This window comes from Aphelocoma coerulescens (assembly GCF_041296385.1).
Source record: "Aphelocoma coerulescens isolate FSJ_1873_10779 chromosome W unlocalized genomic scaffold, UR_Acoe_1.0 ChrW_unloc_scaf_1, whole genome shotgun sequence".
NCBI classification, from domain to species: Eukaryota; Metazoa; Chordata; class Aves; order Passeriformes; family Corvidae; genus Aphelocoma; species Aphelocoma coerulescens.
In genome coordinates, this window is record NW_027184080.1 from 19,216,790 (window position 1) to 19,235,741 (window position 18,952).

Below are 18,952 nucleotides of genomic sequence, written 5' to 3' on the forward strand. Positions count from 1 at the left end.
TGGAACTGGTTGATATCTTCAGTGGATAGCCTGAGGCTTTCCCCTGTCCCACCAACACAGCAAAAGAAGTAGTGAGAGCGTTGCTCAATCATATAATACCAAGATTTGAGGTTGCTTTGGGAATGTCATCAGATAGGGGACCACATTTTGTCGCAACAGTGGTTGGGGAAGTTAGCAGGATTTTGGGATTTACCTGGGACCTGCACACACCATACAAGCCCCAGGCAAGCGGCAAAGTTGGATGCATGAATGGGACCCTCAAAACCCAGATTTGCAAGATTTGTCAAGAGACATCCATGACACGGGTTCAAGCCCTGCCTATAGCCTTGCTGAGAGTCCACATACAGCCAAGGTGAAGGGACAACATCAGTCCCTATGAAATATTACATGGCAGGCCATACCAGGTTCCACATATCCCAGGGGAAATTCATATGAGAAGTAAAAATGATTTGCAAAAGTATTTAATGGCTCTGAGTTCCGCTTTGCAGAAGCTCCAGAGATTCGTCGTGTTATCCAAACCTATAGGATTGGACACACCTGCTCATCCATTCCAGCCTGGAGACTGGGTCTACATCAAGTGGTGGGACAGCAACCCCTTGCAAGCCAAGTGGAAGGGACCATTCCAAGTTTTGCTGACCACTTTTACTGCGGTCAAGGTTGCTGGCAAGGGACTGTGGATTCACTACTCCAGGGTGAAGAAAGCTTCTGCTCCCGAAATCACCAAGAAGACAGAGACTGATACAAATCAGAAAGATGCAGTCTAAACTGTTTTTTACATGTTTGCTGTTTGCCCAACTGGTAACCATGGTTCAGGATTCACCCCATGATTTGCATAAGACTGTGGTCCAAAATATGTCCAAAATTCTTAATAAGGGCAATTGCTGGATCTGTACTCAGTTACCCCCCCTAGATGGGAAGGGTCACTGGCCACTGATTGGCATTTTAATAGAAGAATTAAGAAAGATTTGGATGAAATTTGGAAGGGAACTCAAATTCTACATGAAGTAGCTTCTAGAAATAACACCTTAAAATTTGATCATATTTTTGATACCCTCACCTCATGATTACCAAACTGGGCCTGGGTAAAAGAAATATTCATAATAGCTGTAATTGTAGTTATTATCTGTGTAATTGCCTGTGGAGCAGCCGGTTGTGTAAACCGGTTCTGCGAGTAAAGAATAGAGTAGAGTCTAGACAAGACAGAGTTTTGTTAGTCTCTAAAAGGGGGGAAATGATGCCATGAAGATTTTTGCCTTTTCTTTTATACCCCTGTTACACCTTTTTACAACTTCTGTATTCCTAGTGCTTTTTCCCTACATTCTTGGACTTGTTTGTCAAGCTAAGAGACTAAACATTTTAGAAGCTTTGTAGCTAGGGATCAGTGTGCCCCAGACCCCAAGGTCCTCTCCAGAACACATTCTGTAAACCAAGATAGAACCATCCAGGGGAAGGTTCCTTGGGGAGGGGGGCTCACTTGAGCCTCTCATTGGGGAATCTTTGATAGATATGCTAATTAGCAAAACCTATAATGTTATACCCAATGTTGGGGGGGGGCGGACACAGAGATACTCGGCGGGGTGCATCTCGATGCATATGACCTGGACGTGTACACCTAAGGATCCTTAAAATAAATACCAAGGTAAAATTCCTTTTCCCTATCTAACTGTGTATGACTCTTGATTTTAAGAGCAGGAAAAGGCATCAACACCATAACTGAGGAAGCTTATGCTAGTATGCTTATAAGGCTGGGAATGAAAGGATGTCTTCATGATCTTCTCCACTTGCCACTGAGTCTGTTTACCTGACTCTATGGACTCTTCCCAGATGGTCAGAGAGGAGCTCTGCCTGGTCACCCTGCCTTTCAAACTTCCTTGCCACGCTCCTTTAGAGATGTTTAAATCACCCTCGCTTTTCCCAACAATGCCCCCTCCGCACCAGATTTTGTTTTTGGGTCTGGAAGGGGTTCAAGACTGCTGCTTGTATGTCCCTGGGCTCGGGAACACCCTTGTACAGCTTGATCTAATCCTCTTCCCCGGACTTACCTCAGTTGCTGCAGCTGCTGCCTCACCAACTGTTGGCTTTGGTCTTACCTTGTTAAAATTGCCCTCGCTGTTCCCGGAAACACTCCCTCCACGCCTGACCTGATGACATCCTTGTACTCTTCCTGAGTTGCCTGCCTCCTCTTCCAAAGGTCATAAACTCTTTTTTAGCCTGACTTCCAGCAATAGTGCCCTGTTCCGCCAGGCCTCTCTTCTTCCCTGCTGGCTCATCTTTTGGCACATAGGGAGGGGCTGCTCCTATGCCTTTAAGATTTCCTTTTTAAAGTATGTCCAGCCTTCCTGGATCCCTTAGTTTTTAAGGACTGTTTCCCCAGGGACTCTCTGAACCAGTGTCCTGAGCAGGCCAAAGTCTGCCCTCCATAAATCTTAAGTAGTGGTTTTGCCGACCCCCTTCCTTACTTCACCAAGAATAGAAAACTATAATTTCCTGGTAGCTATGTCCAAGTATTGGAGATTAGGATTTTTCCTTTTTCTTTCTCTCATGGAATTTTGTCCCATATGTTGCTAAGAGATGATAACTACCAATACTTAAAAGAACAAAAGATGTGGCTGGGAGGAGGAGGAGGGGGAAGGGTACAGCTGGCTACTCTCCTATCCGAAGGGTTTTCTCTTGGGAAGAGCAGAGTTACCGCAAGATTTTGGGCTGGGGGGAAAGGGGCCGGGTGCAGCTTCTAGCTCTCTCGCTCTCTCTTTCGGCCGCTGAAATAGGATCTTATTAACGTCTGATCTGACTGGAAAGGACCCTCACCATTGTCATACATGAAATCCCTATTTGTGCTTGGTCTTTGCATATTAAGTGCTTTAATTAATTTTGAGTTAAATATTTTTAAATTGAATGTTAAAATTAACCCATCAGCCCAGGTACACAAATCAAGTTTTATTATTATGGTTTTCACTTGTTCAAAGCAGTTTACTTGCACCCTTCCCAGTAAAAGTTCCCCAGTTAAAATCCCTTTTCAAACATTAATCACTTGTACACCATAAGAGTTATCTTTCCTGTGTTTACTGTATACTTTTACAAGTGTTTTAAGATGTGTTGGATGTATTTTTTGGTGTTTTTACTTGTACTTTGGTTCCAAGGCAAATTTCCAAAAAACCTCAGTTCTTAACAGCCAGCAGCTATTTTTAGCCCCATAGCCACCACCCTGTAAGCAAGCTCCATGGCAACCTGAATTTCAATGACCCTTAGCTCAACTAATACCACCCCTCTGACAACGATGAGCCATTGGTGGACAGAGATAATCTGTCAAAGGGAAAGCACCAATCACTTCAAACCGAAGGGGCGGGCTGTGGGTGGGCTGTGGGCGGAGCACAGGCACTATAAAACAACGAGGCAGCAAGAGACATGCCCCTTTTCTCTCCAGCCTTGCTGAGGTGGAGGTCAGTGCTGGGAAAGCCTACTCCTATTAAGGAGCCTTTAGAAATATTTTTTTTTTTTTGGACCAGCCAAAAGCCAGCCTAGCACTGTAAGTCCTTTTTCTCTACCTGAGGTCTAGTGCTGCTTCAGCCAGAAGATCTAAAATCCCTGCGCTCCTGGGGCATACCATCTATCGAGCCATAGGATCCCAAATTTTTTATATTTTGCTAATTTTTGTAATTTTTCAATTTTTCTGTTTTTAATAAATTATTGTAATTTTTATTAAGAGTTGTCTCATTCCTCACACCATCTATTCGGGTGCCTCAGGGGAAAACCCGAGACCCCAACCCCCTCCCCCTTCCCGGAGGGCGCATCTCTCTGGCTGCATGCGGCAGCTGCTACGGAGAAGCCCGGCTGCCTCTGCCAAGCCCTGGTGCTTTCTGTCGCTGCCTTGCCCTGGTGCTTTCTGCCGCTGCCTCAGGCTTTTTCACTACACTCTAACCCAGCACCCCATGTCCACCCAACCCCTGCAGCTCCTGCTAAGGCTGCAGAGTTTTCTGTTACATTTTGTTTGCCACACCAGCGGGTGTGCCTGCCTCTGCCGTCCCAGCCACTGCTCTGAGGTTCCTGCTGCAGCCCATTTTTCACCATCCAGCCCACCTGCCATCACCACGAAGGAGACGCAACTGAACTCGCACCACAGCACCCCCTGCTGCTGTGAGGGAATCATCGCATCTGCCCCACTCCAGCAGCGCCCCTGCTGGCTGTGACTGTAACTACACCAAAGGGGAAGGTACTTGACAGCCGAGAAGGCTGTTACTGGGTTTCTGGTTTTGGTTGTTGTTGCTGCCATTGTTATTTGTTTGCCTTGTTATATATATACATACTAGTAAAGAACTGTTATTCATTTCCTCATATCTTTTCCTGAAAGCCCCATCATTTCAGAGTTATAATAATTGTGAGGGAAGGGGGGGGGGTCCCATTTCCTATTCCAAGGTAGGTGCCCACCTTCCTTGGCAGACACCTGTCTTTCAAACCAAGACACCAAGACAGCCTCTGACCACCACATCTCCCACCAGCCCTTCTCTGTTTATAAACAGCAGGTCCAGTGAGGCACTTCCCCTGGTAGGCTCACTTACCAGCTGTGTCAGGAAATACATGCTTCAGCACAGAAAAATCACATTTTCTCTCAAAACAGAACAGAAAATTCTTGATGAATTTTTCTCCAACATTCTGCTAAAATTACATTGGGAACAAGTCATTACAAACTGCTGCAGTAATTATTAATGTGGCAAATGCATTTTTTCTGCTGTCATTGAACTTAGGTTATGGTTTGTAAGAACAGAAAATTGGACAAACCTCAATGAAAGGATTAAATGTCTACTTAGAAATGTGATGGTGTAAACTAGAGTACAGTGTACTGGTCTAGACTGCCTGAAGAATTCAAATCTTGCCAGAGACTTGTTTCTGCTTAGTTGCATACTTCTTGGTTTTTGCACTCAGTTGGGATGGGGCAAGATATTCATTCACCCACGAACAGGATGTGAAAGACTCAAGGCGTGAGAAATGGAAGGAGTAGAATTAAGAGGAGAAAGCAGTTGGTTATCACAAAGAACTATAGTAAACAGTGATCCCATATTGGTTGAGTGAACTGCAGAAGCACTGAACATGGTCTTTAATATTATCATTCATTTCCATAATGACGCTATCTACAAGAGCTAACAAAACAACATTAAAACTTACTTGGAGTGAAAATGCTCGTAAAGCAGGAATAGGGATTAAGGCAGCCATACAAAAAGCAGTAACATTGCTGATAGATGTAAGGGCTACACTTGCTCCTGTTCGCTTCAAGCATTCACCTGTTCTGTCCTGCAAAACAAAGTCAAATGAATAAGGTGATGTCCTGCAAATGAAGGGATCATCCTACAGATATAACATGGTAACAGTGAAAACTTTTGCAAGGAAATTCTGAATAAAAGTATGCATTTGAGAGTTTTTAAGAGTAAAAAATATACTAAGTACACTGTCCAGGAGAAAAGCAGATAATGTATTATGCTGGTTTGGACAAATTTGGAGGAAAAATATCCTCTGATAGAAGGCAGGTTACAACGACCCCTCCCTCACCAGGTTCGGGAAAAAAAACACTAAGTCCTAGGAAAACAAAGTTCAACTCTCTGTCTCCCTCTGGAGAAAAGGAGCTGAAAACTTGCTGAAAAGCAAGAAGGGTGCTTCCTCCGCTCTTGCTGCTGCAGCAGGACGCAGAGGAGTGTGTGTCTGTGTCCTTGAACAACTGCTTTGAAAAATTCGCTCGGTTTTTTCCTCTCCCCCCTCTCAGGCTCACTTTAAAGGCACAGAAAGGCACAAAATTAATTTCTGGGCATAGAGCAGCAATAGGGGATACACATCATGAAGTCACCCCAAGACGTATTAAGTGCTTACATTTTTTGAGGGTAGCAAACATTATCAAAGATGACACTGGCTTTAAAAGTCAAAGCTAAATGGATACTGATATTATATCAAATACATCAATTAAGTAGGATGTGTTTTGTACCAGTGCAGTCACTTGCTGTTCTTAACATTTTTCATTGAAAATAAACATGCATTAACCATGTAGATACATAATGTCTTAAAGAAGCATGTAAGAAAAAAAACCAGCAAACAGAAATCCCAGGAACCACACAAAAGCCAGAGAGAATTAAACACAGGACCCTTTCCCAATGCAGTAGGTTATTTTGAAGCATATGAAGGTTATAGCACAATGAGTTTTCATCGCCTGCATCCCAAACCAACTGGAAAGAGCACATGGAAGACATTGCTTGTACAAAACAAAACTGACAAATATATATTGCATTTAAATGATTTGTACTTTGGATATGAAACTCTGGACTGACAATAAAAATGTCAATAAAAGGAAAAGATTATAAAAGTGAGGAGGATCTTAGATTTCATAATGTGAATATGTGAATGTCATGGTTCATTATAAATAAAAGGAAAAAACACCAGGCCCTAGGACAAAGATCTCTAGAACAAAAGATTTTCTAAAAAATCATTACTAACTAATTCTAAGTATATTTTCCTCTACAAGGCTTTTTCTTTTACTTTATTCTTTTATTGTCCCCCAGCACCCCATTTTTTCATTACCTCAAATGGAATTCTCTTATTCTGCCCTGTTTCACTAAATGCATGTACCAGAAGGAATATATCATCTGCGCCAACTCCAAGAGCAAGAAAAGGCAAAACCTTGGGGAAGAAACAAAACAAGCAAAAAAACCAAGAATGTTTTTATATTATTCTTATGATTTACCATTAAGCTAGTCATTAGCCAGTTAATCAAAATAGCCTTTACACTTCATTCTGAACAGAACTCCAAGGCTAAAATTAAAATCAATATGATGCAATACAGCTATTAACTTTCATCCTGAAAAATTGATGAGAAACTTGCAGTATACCATTTACATGTACAAAACCTCACTATAACAAATTCAAGTTTTTGGTAGGCAAAGAATAACATAATATTTCAAGTTATTTTCAAAATATTATCGGGAGTGGAACATCCTGATATATTTGGATGTAAGGGCAAAACTTGCAGCTTTTTGTGTACAACTGGATGTTGCACTCATATTGAGACACAGAAAAACAAATATCCTAGAATCTACATAATTAAACAAACTGCAGGATATCTGCCTTTTTCTTAAAATCATTTGGCAGCACGTTCTCTTAATTTCTCAGAGCAAGCTACTAGATAGGAGAAAGTATTTTGATTTTTCTATTTTTACTTGTATCTTTCTCATCTTATGTTTTTCTTCAAATATCAATTCAGATGTGTTTATTTACTAGCAAAATTCTTGTAATTTAGCAGCAGACTTTTGGCTCCTTAATACCTGAGTTGTGGCAGCATTAAAGGAAATTCCAATCAATGAGCACAGACCCAGTCCTGCAGCCACTGAGAGAGCAACCAAGAAGATTCCTGCCAGCCCCACAGCACCCTGAGACTTTGCACAGTCCCACCGCAGCATTGTTAAACAGGCATAGGCAAGCTGAAAGCAAAGCAAGGATTGGATTAGAATGGATCCTTCTCTACTGGCTATCTCCCCCAACAGCATACATACCTTATAAGTGTTTTTAAACAGAACAGACATATCAGAGATGTTACATAGAGGAATAAGTGACAACTCCAAGGCAAATGTTTACAAACTGCAATTTTTATTTAAAGTATTATGAAAATGTTCTGGACTGTTGACTGGTAACAAGAAGGCAGCCATTTGAGCCCTGGTATACTACTGGAGTCAATTAAATAAACAGAATTTGATTTCTTACCATTAGTAAGTAGCCACTAGCTACTCTGATAACACTGACATCAGAAAATGACTTTAGAATATCATCCAGGGTAGTTGTAGTAAAGGAAAGCACCTTTTGAGTAGAGTTTTGTGCAACACTTTGATGAACAACCTACATAAAGAAAAATAAAACTTAGCTTGGCAAAGAAAAAAGCCCATTATCATCTTCTACAGCACATATCTGAAATCAACTACATTTGTCTTAATGTTCCTATTAAAGCACACACTCTATAACAGAGATTTCACTGAGGCTACATGAAATAAATATTTTTGGTAATTATTTCCTGCAAGCTACTGATTATCAAACAAGAATTTGCATCTTCATTAAAGCCCACTGTATGCACAGCTCATTCAAAACATTCTTCTTTCCATAACTCTGTCATTGATTTGCTGTTGTATGAGATGAGTTTTGCCTTTAATCCAAGGTCAAGCAAACAGTAAAACTTTCATAGCTTCTCATATATGAGTAAGCAAGCAGCTTCTTAATTAAAAAAAAAAAAAAAGAAATCAGCCTTTTAAAATAGTTTGTTACAGCATAAGGATAACTTTAAAACCAGGACAAAACACTCAATTTTAGTTTAAGGATTTTCCTTGAGAAAATACTATAAAAAGCTACAACTAAAGGCAGTGGATCTTAGTAAAGTTATATAGCAAGACATCTAGGTTATTGTCTGTTTTACCTCCACATACATCCGCTGCCAGGCTTCCAGAATTGCTGCTGCCTTATCCTCACTCCAGTTGATTTGTGAAACATATTCATGCCCCTTGAAGTGCTCATACATTTGCTTAGGAGTCATTAACTGAAACATGGTTTGCAAAGCCTGGGCACTGTAACAGGGAGAGAAGAGAGAGGAGAAAGATGGATTAAAATAAGCATTTTCAAGAAATGTTTCTTCACTGTATAAAGGCTCAAATGAGAGCCTAATAGGAGCTTGCACAAATTCTTGATTTTATAGGCCACATGTTGATATTAAAATTGAACAGAGTATAATTACCATGTATCTGGTGAAGCTGTACTAGTCTATATAGTACTGATGCTAAGTCTATATTTCACTGAATTTAGTGAGTATTTTGCCATTATTTTCAATAGGATCAGTTTCAGGAGCAAAAAATGGAACCCTACAAATCACTTATAACGATCATTACTGACAGACAGATTGCTATGAGAAGGACACAGGTGTGAGAAAGAAACAAGCCTGACACTACAGAAAATTCCTGGGAAGCATGGAAGAAACTAAGATTACACACTATCTGAGAACAGGAAAGGCATCCTGTTTTCTTCGAAGCCTGCAAACCTTGAGGAAACTAACTGTCAGGCCGATGGATTCATTACAGGACTGCAACTGGGTTGCGTGCAATGGACTGAACAGAGATTCTCACACTAAGTGTATAAGTACTGTCTTAACTCTGCAATAAATAGATTCATTTTGCTCTCAGTTTATGAGTCTCGCATCCATACGCTGACACACAGGAACAGTTATTCCTATAAGATCTTGAAAATGCTGTTGACAATTTGTCATTTGAAGACCTTGGTCTTTTTCATACCTTGGAGAGAAATGCTAGACTAAACTCCTGACACCTGACAAGCAGCAAACAATACACAAAAGACAATAATTATCCATTGTAAATTTACACAGTATGTAACTATATCCAACAATTTTAGAAGCTTAAGGAACTATTTCATTTTTCACAAAGAATAAATACTTTGGCTATTTTTTAGAAAACACTAAATAAATATTCAATATTTAATGTCAATTAAAAAAAACATAAAAACCCATATAAAAAGTTCTAGTAAGAATTATCTGTATTAAATATGCAAGAATTATACATCTTTTAGTTTAATATAAATTTGGATTCAGTGTATATATCTAAATAATGCTTTTATATGTCCTTTTTTTAAACACAGTTCTATTTCAAGGAGTTTCCCCCCGAAGTCCAGTGTTCCATGACTTCTTCAAGAAGTCTGAAAGAAAGGGTTTTATTTTGTTGGTCAAAAATGTATTCAAGATACAGTGACATAAAGAATATACTTTTCTCTGTATTGACCTTAAACAGAGTTCAATGGAGATTTTGGTTTTCTGATAAAAGTCAAATGAGTGGACACATTACCAAAGTTATATTTCCCCTTTTTTCCTTTGATTATATTTCAAAAACACAAAGTTGTTCATTATTTTAAATACTGTTCAATGCTTTATACATACACTCTAAACAACAAAGTTGCCAGGAAAAAAATTATTTCTGAGAAATGTACACTATCATTTTTAGGTTTGAAGTACGTACCAATGACACCTCCTTAAGTTTAAACAACTGTTTAATAATCACTCTTTTAAACTCTGTCCTTATCAGGGATGTCCTCCTACACCAGGGTTCATAATATGCATCATTCACAGACTTTGAAAGACAGTTGATTTTGCATGATCTGTCCTCCTGCCAAAAAAACCCCAAACTCTAACAAAGAAAAATTAAAATTTTCTGTAAACATTTGTTTGCTTACCTGACAAGTTTACCAGAACTATTCTTGACTGTACCACCTATAATCAATTCCTCCTGCCAATGCATGTATTTTCTTGACAGTCCATAGCATCCACCACTCAAAACAAGAGCCACATCAAGAGGCTAGAAAAAAGTTTTAAAGAAGCAATTCATCAGTAGCACAACTTAAGACAAATCCTAAATCAACACCTAGTGCACTGAAATAACAGATATTGAAGATCATCTAGGAAGTCTACAAAGAGAAATGTGTTCAACAAACAGAAATAGACAAACTATCCTGATACTTGTTCACCAGATAGCAACTTCTCCAAAGCCAAAGTGACTGAGAAATGGATATATAAAGCTGGATCAACAAAACTGGCCCTACTTGAAGGAAGACCTTGCTGCACAGTGTCAGTGTACAGCAGTAGCTGTATTCCAGAAGTAACTGTGTCTGCCTGAGGCATGTTGGCTGCTGAAATAATGTGTCCACATTGCCACACCTAGCCAGTAGCTGAGAACTGTAATTTCACTTTAAATATGTGTGATTAATATTGCATCACAGTCTGAAGGAAAGTTAGTTACCCTGGGCTAATGGTATATAATAGAAACCGAATAATTAAATCACTGAAGAACATAAAATATATATTACTTGGAAGGGAATGGCACCCTTTTCTCTCACCACACATACAGAGCCTCCCTTGAAAAGATTTACACAAAGGTAAGCAAACTTACTTTGGTGGAATTTTTGTTGGGAGCTGTGATTGGGCAATCAGGATCAGCAGGATTCAGACAAGGTCGATCCATATAACCATGACCAACCTCTGCTTTTTTCAGCATTTCTTCCCAGGTCTCCACTTGGTAATTTATTTTTTTTAACTCTTCTAAGAATTCTAAGGGGTCAAAGTTGATCCACTGCACAGGAGGTTTCCCTCTATTTAAAAAAATCAGGGGAAAATGACAAAAAAAAGAGACAAAATAAGTACTGAAACATAATTTTTTAATTTGTATTTTTACAGATGCTGAAGTTGTTTTCTGTTACAAGTTATAACTCTTTCTGGTAAGGTTGTTTCATAAAATGAAATGCATGTTGTAATTATATTTGTTTATGCATACTTTTCTTGTAGCTCTGTGGTGATTTTAACAAAAATAGTACTTACATACCAATTTACTGTATGAAAGGGAATATTCCCCTGTTAAAAATAATTTCATTTACAAACCAAGTAAAACAAACCATCAAGCACCTAAATAACAAAAAAGCAGCCAACTGCTGCTTCAAAGAATTTGGAGGGAGAAAAAGGGAGGAGGCTGAGGAAAGAAATCCTTTCACATAGTATCAGATTACTTTTTGCTAGTCTAATAATCATTGTCCAAATGTAATCAATCAATATAGCTGGTTGTTTTTTATCTATAACAATTCTGTGCTCCTGCAAATGCCCTGGCTGCTTGACTATCAACCATCAAGCTTTCCTGCTACTATGGCTGTCATCACTATCACTGCCACATCTCTAACCCTCCACTTTTGAATTTGTGACGTTGACAGACTACAAAGGCTTTTGGCTGCCTTATTCTGTGATTCAAACCACAGTGTAATTGCTTAAACAGGCTTAATTCTTTATTTGAAATCTCTCAACCAGAAAATGCAACCCCCCCTTTATTTCCCCATCTAAAACTGTACACTAAACATTAGGAGATAGCCATTGCAAATTGCTTTCACAGAGACATGCAAACCAGGACAGAAACAATAATTCAAATGTTAACTGTTGCATAAATAACAGAAAACACCTGCACAGATTAACAGTTAACTCTTTGAATGATCCAGGAAATACAATATCACACTTATATTTGCTTTCTTTAATGATTTCATAAGCAAAGGATTTGAGTTTTATTCCTTAGGAAGACTTGAATATTTAACCAAGAGGCCTAAATTTTCTTAGAAATAAAATTAATTCCAAACCAATATTTTGTAGTTTGGGGGGAAGGGAAAAAAAAAGAAGGAAAAAAGTTATTTCCAAAAAAGCATACATTTAAAAAAACTTCAATTCAGAATTTATATTTCCTTTTGCATGCCAGCAAAACAAAGAAAAGTAATGACACAGGACTTAAATTGATGCATACATATCATCTTTGAAAAATATTTGTTCAATTTAAAAAAATCCATGCATATTTTCTGCAAAGACACTACAATTTATTTTATTATTGTAGTGAGTTGACCCTGGCTGAATGCCAGACACACACCAATGCCTATCACTCCCCTCCACAGCTGGACAGGGGAGAGAAAATATAATGAAGGGTTCATGGGTTGAGATGACTGGGAAATATCACTCACCAAATACTGCCACGGGCAAAACAGACTCGAATTAGAAATATGAATTGAATTTATTAACAACAAAATCAGAGCAGGAAAATGAGTGTAGGAACCCAGAGTGCTGAGAATATTTCTCTGCCTGTTTTTAAGGGTTCTTACCCCCCTGAACAACACTGTTTTAGCCTCCAACCTTGGAAAAAACTACCAACGATCAGACAAGAACTAGAAAATACAGTGGTGTGAATTAGGTGATAGACTACTGTCATAGGTTAGCAAGCATAGTCCCGGAAGGGATGTCCTTGCTAAGGGGTGCTTACAGCTTCCTCTGGGACCTGATAGAACCTATCAGCTGGCCAGTTTGAATATGGACAATTCTTTAAGCCACTTAAAGTTGTGACCGCCTCTGTGATACACACTTAAGAATAGACAAACTCCCCCCCAGCTCTCTCTCTCGTTTCCGGTGCTGGGACAGGTGGCTGCAGGCCCCGTGCAGGGGCCAGCAGGCCCAGCCTGGCCCTGCTTGGGCCAGGCCGGGCCGGGCCACGGCCAGCCTGGAGCCATGGGCCTGTTCCAGCCGTGGAACCCCCCCCCCCCCCACTGCCTTGCCATGGGCAGCCAGAGCGGCTCGGAACCACCCCCCCCCACCCCCCCGCCCTCCAGTGCGGCCAAGATTTCAGCAAAGCAGCGCCTCTGTCCGGCAGAGGTCAGGTGACCAACAGCAATAAGCCACATTCCAGCTGCAAGGCCGAGGTGAGATTAACCCTTTTATTGCTGTGAAGAGCTGAAAACCTGAGGGAAGAGAGAGAGGAGATGCTTAAAGCTGAAAGTCTGTTGTGAAGCTATGATATATCAGAGTATCCCGTTGTAATTTCATGAAGATATGGGGGGTGGAGTGTTCAACTAGTAAGCAATAGGCAGATGCTGCTGCAGCTGTAATTTCATGAGAAGTTTGGACAGAGAGAGATGAACCAGATGAACCAGATGAGGACTTTTGCTCCAAAGAGGAAAGGAGAAAAACCTCAGTTCCTAGAGATGCTCCCAGAGATAGTCTTGAAGATAAGCAAGACCCTTTGCTTCCAGGGAAGGAGAAGGGCCTCTGGTTTTTTTGTTTCTGAATGGCTCAACCTTAAAATTGTACCCCAAAAAACTTCAAGAGTGGACCCTCGAAAGCAGTTGCGAGAAAAGCTGCAAGTCGGGGGAAGGGACTCACATCGCAAGCAGAGAGACTCCTCTTCCTAAATGGACTGAACAATATTTGGAAGTGGGTGGCTGTCTCGGTGTGATACTGTTTTCATAGCACGAGCAAAAAGAGACTTCTCTTTCTAAATGGACTGAACAAGGTTATTATGGAAGTGGTAAACAGACTGAACATCTTAAGGGTTGTCTTTACATTGTCAGTGGGAGAAGGGAGGAAGGTGGGGGGAGGAGGAGAGTTCTGAAGGTGGTATAATTTTTTTTTCTTTTCTTCTTTTAGGTCTGTTAATAAACTTCTTTATATCCATTCAAGTTGGTGCCTGCTTTGCATTTCTCCTAATTCTTATCTCACAGAAGGTAAACAGTAATGGGTATTTTAGCCCAAACCACTACAACTACTATGTAAGATTGCCACAGGGTGAAAAATTTAGAGGATTTGGGTTTCTCTTTGTAGTAAATAGATAAGAGTAAAAAAAATCAAAATGGAGGATTTTTGTTGTTCTCTAAACCTTCTTCTCCTTCTTCTACTACTCCATATTCTGCAGTAAAAGTAGTTTGGAATGATTGGATGGAAAATTCCGCAGTTCCTGGCCGTGTTACTGAATAATTGGTAGGAAAGTGAAAATAATATCATCTTTTAGTAACTATTGGTTAAATTATCTTTAAAAGGCTGTGTAAATCTTGATAAAGAGAGACTTCACTCCTGCTTTCTGTGCTCTATGCTGTACCTGGGTCACGCTAGTGGCTCTGTTCCTCTGATAAGACTTAATAAACAACTATCTGGAAGCATTGAAAATCAAGGCAAAGTCTCAGTTTATCTTTGAAACTCCTTGCAAGGACTTTTAGAAAATTCTCTCCCATCAGGAGGGATTTGATTTATGGCACGGTTCAGTGTCAATGAGAAGTAAAATAAGATCTTAAAACCACCTTCCCTCCACCCCTCCTTCCCAGCTCTACCTCCTCCTCCCCCAGTGGCACAGGGAGACAGGGAATGGGGGTTATGGTCAGTTCATCACACGTTGCTGCCACTGCTCAGAGAGAGGAGTTATTCCCCTGCTCCACCGTGGGGTCCCTCCCACGGGAGACAGTTCTCGATGAATGTCTCCAGCATGAGTCCATCCCACAGGCAACAGTGCCTCCACGAACTGCTGCAATGTGGGTCACTCACTCTTCCATGGGGTCAGTCCTTCAGGTTCCAGTGTGTGTCTCCCACAGGGTCAAAAATCCTACCAGGAAACCTGCTCCAATGTGGGCTCCTCCAGGGTCTGAAGATGAATCTCTGCATCCCCGTGTTCCTTCATGGGCTGCAGGGGCACAGCTGCCTCACTATGGTCTTTTCCACGGGCTGCAGGGGAATCTTAGCTCTGGTGTCTGGAGCACCTCCTGCCCCTCCTTCTCCACTGACTTTTGTGTCTGCAGGGTTGTTCCTTTCGCACATTCTCACCTCGCTCTTATCTGGCAGCAATTACCACTGTGCAAGAACTGATTTTTCTTCTTCTTAAATATGTTATCACAGGGGCATTACCACCATTTCTAATTGGCCCAGCCTTGACCAGCGGCACATCCGTCTTGGAGCCACCAGGGATTGGCTCTGCTGTACATGGAGGAAGCTTCTGGCAGCTTCTCACAGAAGCCACCCCTGTAATCCCCCTACTACCAACACTTGGCCACACAAACCAAATACAATTGTTTTTAATTATTATTTTTTGGTTAAACTAGAATCTGAATAAGCATTGCGATACAACTCAAAATCATGCATCATTTTACTATTAAAACTATGAACTGGAAAGTTATAAAACCAGCATGCTTACAATAGATAGGCAGTTCCTGACTGTAGCTTTGCTCCCTCCCAGAAGCAGTCCAAAGGAGTGATGATTAAACAAGGATAAAGATATTCTATGATCTGCCAAGGTCAGAAAAGGGAAAAAAACACAATTAGACTACAATATAATCTAAACAACACAAACTGAATCATGAAAATATAAAGTGCTTATAATCAAATGCCTGTTATGCCTACCTGGTACATGTACCCTGCTTCTGTGATGAATTCTCCTGATTTATAACATAAGTGTTCCAATTTCCATTTTCTGAAATAAAGAACAAGGTTTTTTCTTTAACAATTACTGAAAAGTTATTTTTAAAATGTAACATACATTAAAATTGGAACTTATATAGACATGGTGGCCTCAAGTAGTGAATCACTGAGAAAGAAATTTTAGTCAATGTAGGTATACCACAACTTAACAAAATACAAAAGGTCTTTCTTTTTGTAGCTATAACTAGAAATATTTATTCAATTTATGCCAAACAGTCTCTGTAAAAGTCATTAAAATAATGGAGCTACTTTTGGATTAATAAGCTAGTTGACACAACTAATAGGGACAGAAATGTGGCTTTCTGTGAGCCCACTTGTGAATTAAGATAGCCCTTGGTGACACAAGAGAGAAGTCAGCTTCAAGCTCAGACTAGCTCTGACTCATGCATGTAGGAGAGAAGAAATTATTAGATTATTATTATGTTGCTATTACTATGGTCTTGGAAGGCTTTTCATTGCTAGAAATCCCATCAATACGGTCCCATTTTTAAGAGCACAGTTATCACTCCTTTACCAAGAAAAATGCTATACACTGTAGCACTGCTCATAAGGGTACATTTTTAGAATCTCATCCAATACCTCTTACACCATTTTATTTGTTAAAAAGTCATCTGGTCACTGCTATCATGACACAATTTGAAGCATTGGTAATTAGTGACATTCAAATCAAAACAGTTCTAATGGAAAGGTTCTGAAGTGCTATCCATTAAAAATATACGCAAGGAAATATCTGTCCACTTTCTAACTGTTACAGATGATCAAGAAAAGTTTTGCTCTTCTCCTTACCTGTTGTACATATAAACATCTACTCTGCTGGCCTGAAGTGCAGAATCAAGGTGCTGTCTGAGTGCTTCTATTGTAAGTACATTGGCACCATCTTCCTGTGGAGTCTGAATCATGAGCTGAGGGTTAAACATGGCTTCTTCTCCAATCTTCTGCCGTGTATAATTTAATTCCCGACTCACTCGTCCACCAACTGATGGATAAACATTAACAGCTTATTCTGGATTCACATGATGAGCACTCTCTGGTCAGAAAATCTTTACCACGTGCATGGAATATTCTACCATAAACTGATTACAGCGTAGCTCTAAATCTAATACCAAATTTATTTTAGCAACAGTGTAACAAAGAACATATTCCCCATTAAAAATATGCCATTGTCCCTACTGCACTAAAATATTGATGTGCAAATTGGAGCCTCTAAACAACCTTTTTTTTTTATATTATAACCAATATTCTATATGTAAAAAAACCCCCAAAATCCTTTCCTTGCAGACCAGAACAAATACTCTTATGTTACCATTTATTTCACTTGTATAAACAGTCTGCTCCAATGGCACATTTCAAGATAAATGTCTTCGATTTACAGTCTTCTAAATAATTTGGCAAAGTTAGAAGGGGGATGTTTCTCTTCAGTTAAAAAAAGGGAAGAGGGAAAGAGTAAGTGAGCCTGAGTACTTCTTTCAACCTTATATAAAGTAAAAAAATATTAAATTCATACAAAGAGGTGCAGTCCTGAGTGCAACAAAGTGTAGCAGAAAGGACCATCTACAATTTGCCCTAGTGGTTCAGTACCTGCATAACATGGTGTGATGCAGGGAATAACTCATATACAACACATGAGCTGAGCTGGTGTGCTTCATATTAAAACATGTATTAAAAAAATAAATAAATAAAAAAGGCAGAGAGACTGCAAAGACGGGCTCTAGAGGGAGCCATATTCAACTTGCCTTGACGGAGAAAATTACATAAGAATGAAAAATGATTTCCATTTACAAAAAAGCATTAATCTAGAGTACATATATACTTTATATAACCTCCCCTGTAGTCTCTAGAAAATGAATGTGGGAGGGGCTTCAAAAAATTCAGCCCATTAGCTGAATCAAGACCATATGCAGATGAGGAGGACAAGAATACCACCAATACATTGTTTCCGTCCCTTACAATTTATTAACTTTATTGCTCTGCTAGGTCCAAGCAACAGACCTGGTCTAATTTGTTACAGTTTCTTCAGTTCTAGTCACCTTGGCACTGGTGATCTAAATTACTGTCAAAGTTCAATTTTGCAACAGTGGGAATAGAAACCATACATGTAAATCCTTTTCTTCTTAGGCCACATAATGGAAGACTGCTCTGTAACCAGTCAGTAGTGTGAGAGGTGACTGTCATACATGAAATCCCTATTTGTGCTTGGTCTTTGCATATTAAGTGCTTTAATTAATTTGAGCTTAATATTTTTAAATTGAATGTTAAAATTAACCCATCAGCCCAGGTACACAGATCAAGTTTTTATGGTCTTCCTGTGTTTACTGTATACTTTTACAAGTGTTTTAAGATGTGTTGGATGTATTTTTTTTATGTTTTACTTGTACCTTGGTTTCAAGGCAGATTTTAAAAACCCCAGTTGCAACAAACAGCCCAGCCCCCATAGCCATACCCTCGTAAGCTCCATGACTCTTATCTCAACTAATACCACCCCTCTGACAAGGAGGAGCCATTGGTGGACAGAGATAATCTGTCAAAGGGAAAACACCAATCACCTTAAACCAAAGGGGCGGACTGTGGGCGGAGCAAAAGCTATAAAGGTGCAAGAGAAAGACACGCCCCCTCTCATTTCCCCTTCCCCTCCAGCTTGCTAAGTTCAGTGCTGGAGAAACCTACTCCTTTTCAGGGGCCTTTAGAAATATATATATTTCTTTTTGACCAGCCTAGCACTGCAAGTTTTTTTTTTTCTCTACCTGAGGTTCAGAGCTGCCTTAAGCCTGAAGCTCCTGAATCCCTGCGCTCCTGGGGCATACCTCCTGAGCCACTAGGATCCCAAATTTTTATATTTTGTTAATTTTTGCAATTTTTCAATTTTTCTGTTTTAATAAATTGTTTTAATTTCTACAAAGAGTTGTCTCATTCCTCACAGTGACATTCTCAAGTCTGAACAAGCCTAGGACATACTTTTTCAATGAGTTGGACCCTCACTCTACCCACAACCCCCCTGAAGCTAATGGGACCATCAGGCAAGAAGCTAGGCCCCAGCATGGATAAAGCTGTCAGAATAAGGCTCTCAAGAATCATAATCATTCTGGCACAAGGCAACACTTAATTTTTAGTTCAAGAATTCTTTAAAGAAAT

At 39.9% G+C, this 18,952-nt stretch overlaps 1 protein-coding gene across 4 annotated transcripts in view; it reads right to left on the reverse strand.

Moving 5' to 3' along the window:
- Positions 1-18,952, reverse strand: part of LOC138102783 (protein patched homolog 1-like) — a 260,383-nt gene that overhangs the window by 178,496 nt on the left and 62,935 nt on the right. For all 4 annotated transcript variants that reach the window (XM_069000532.1, XM_069000534.1, XM_069000533.1 and 1 more), the window contains exons 3-12: positions 16,610-16,799; positions 15,746-15,815; positions 15,540-15,631; positions 10,962-11,160; positions 10,249-10,370; positions 8,435-8,582; positions 7,735-7,866; positions 7,299-7,454; positions 6,559-6,657; positions 5,161-5,286 (exon numbers count right to left, since the gene is read on the reverse strand). In XM_069000532.1, coding sequence (XP_068856633.1) covers positions 5,161-5,286; positions 6,559-6,657; positions 7,299-7,454; positions 7,735-7,866; positions 8,435-8,582; positions 10,249-10,370; positions 10,962-11,160; positions 15,540-15,631; positions 15,746-15,815; positions 16,610-16,799 — 1,334 coding nt within the window. The remainder of the gene's footprint in view (positions 1-5,160; positions 5,287-6,558; positions 6,658-7,298; positions 7,455-7,734; positions 7,867-8,434; positions 8,583-10,248; positions 10,371-10,961; positions 11,161-15,539; positions 15,632-15,745; positions 15,816-16,609; positions 16,800-18,952) is intronic.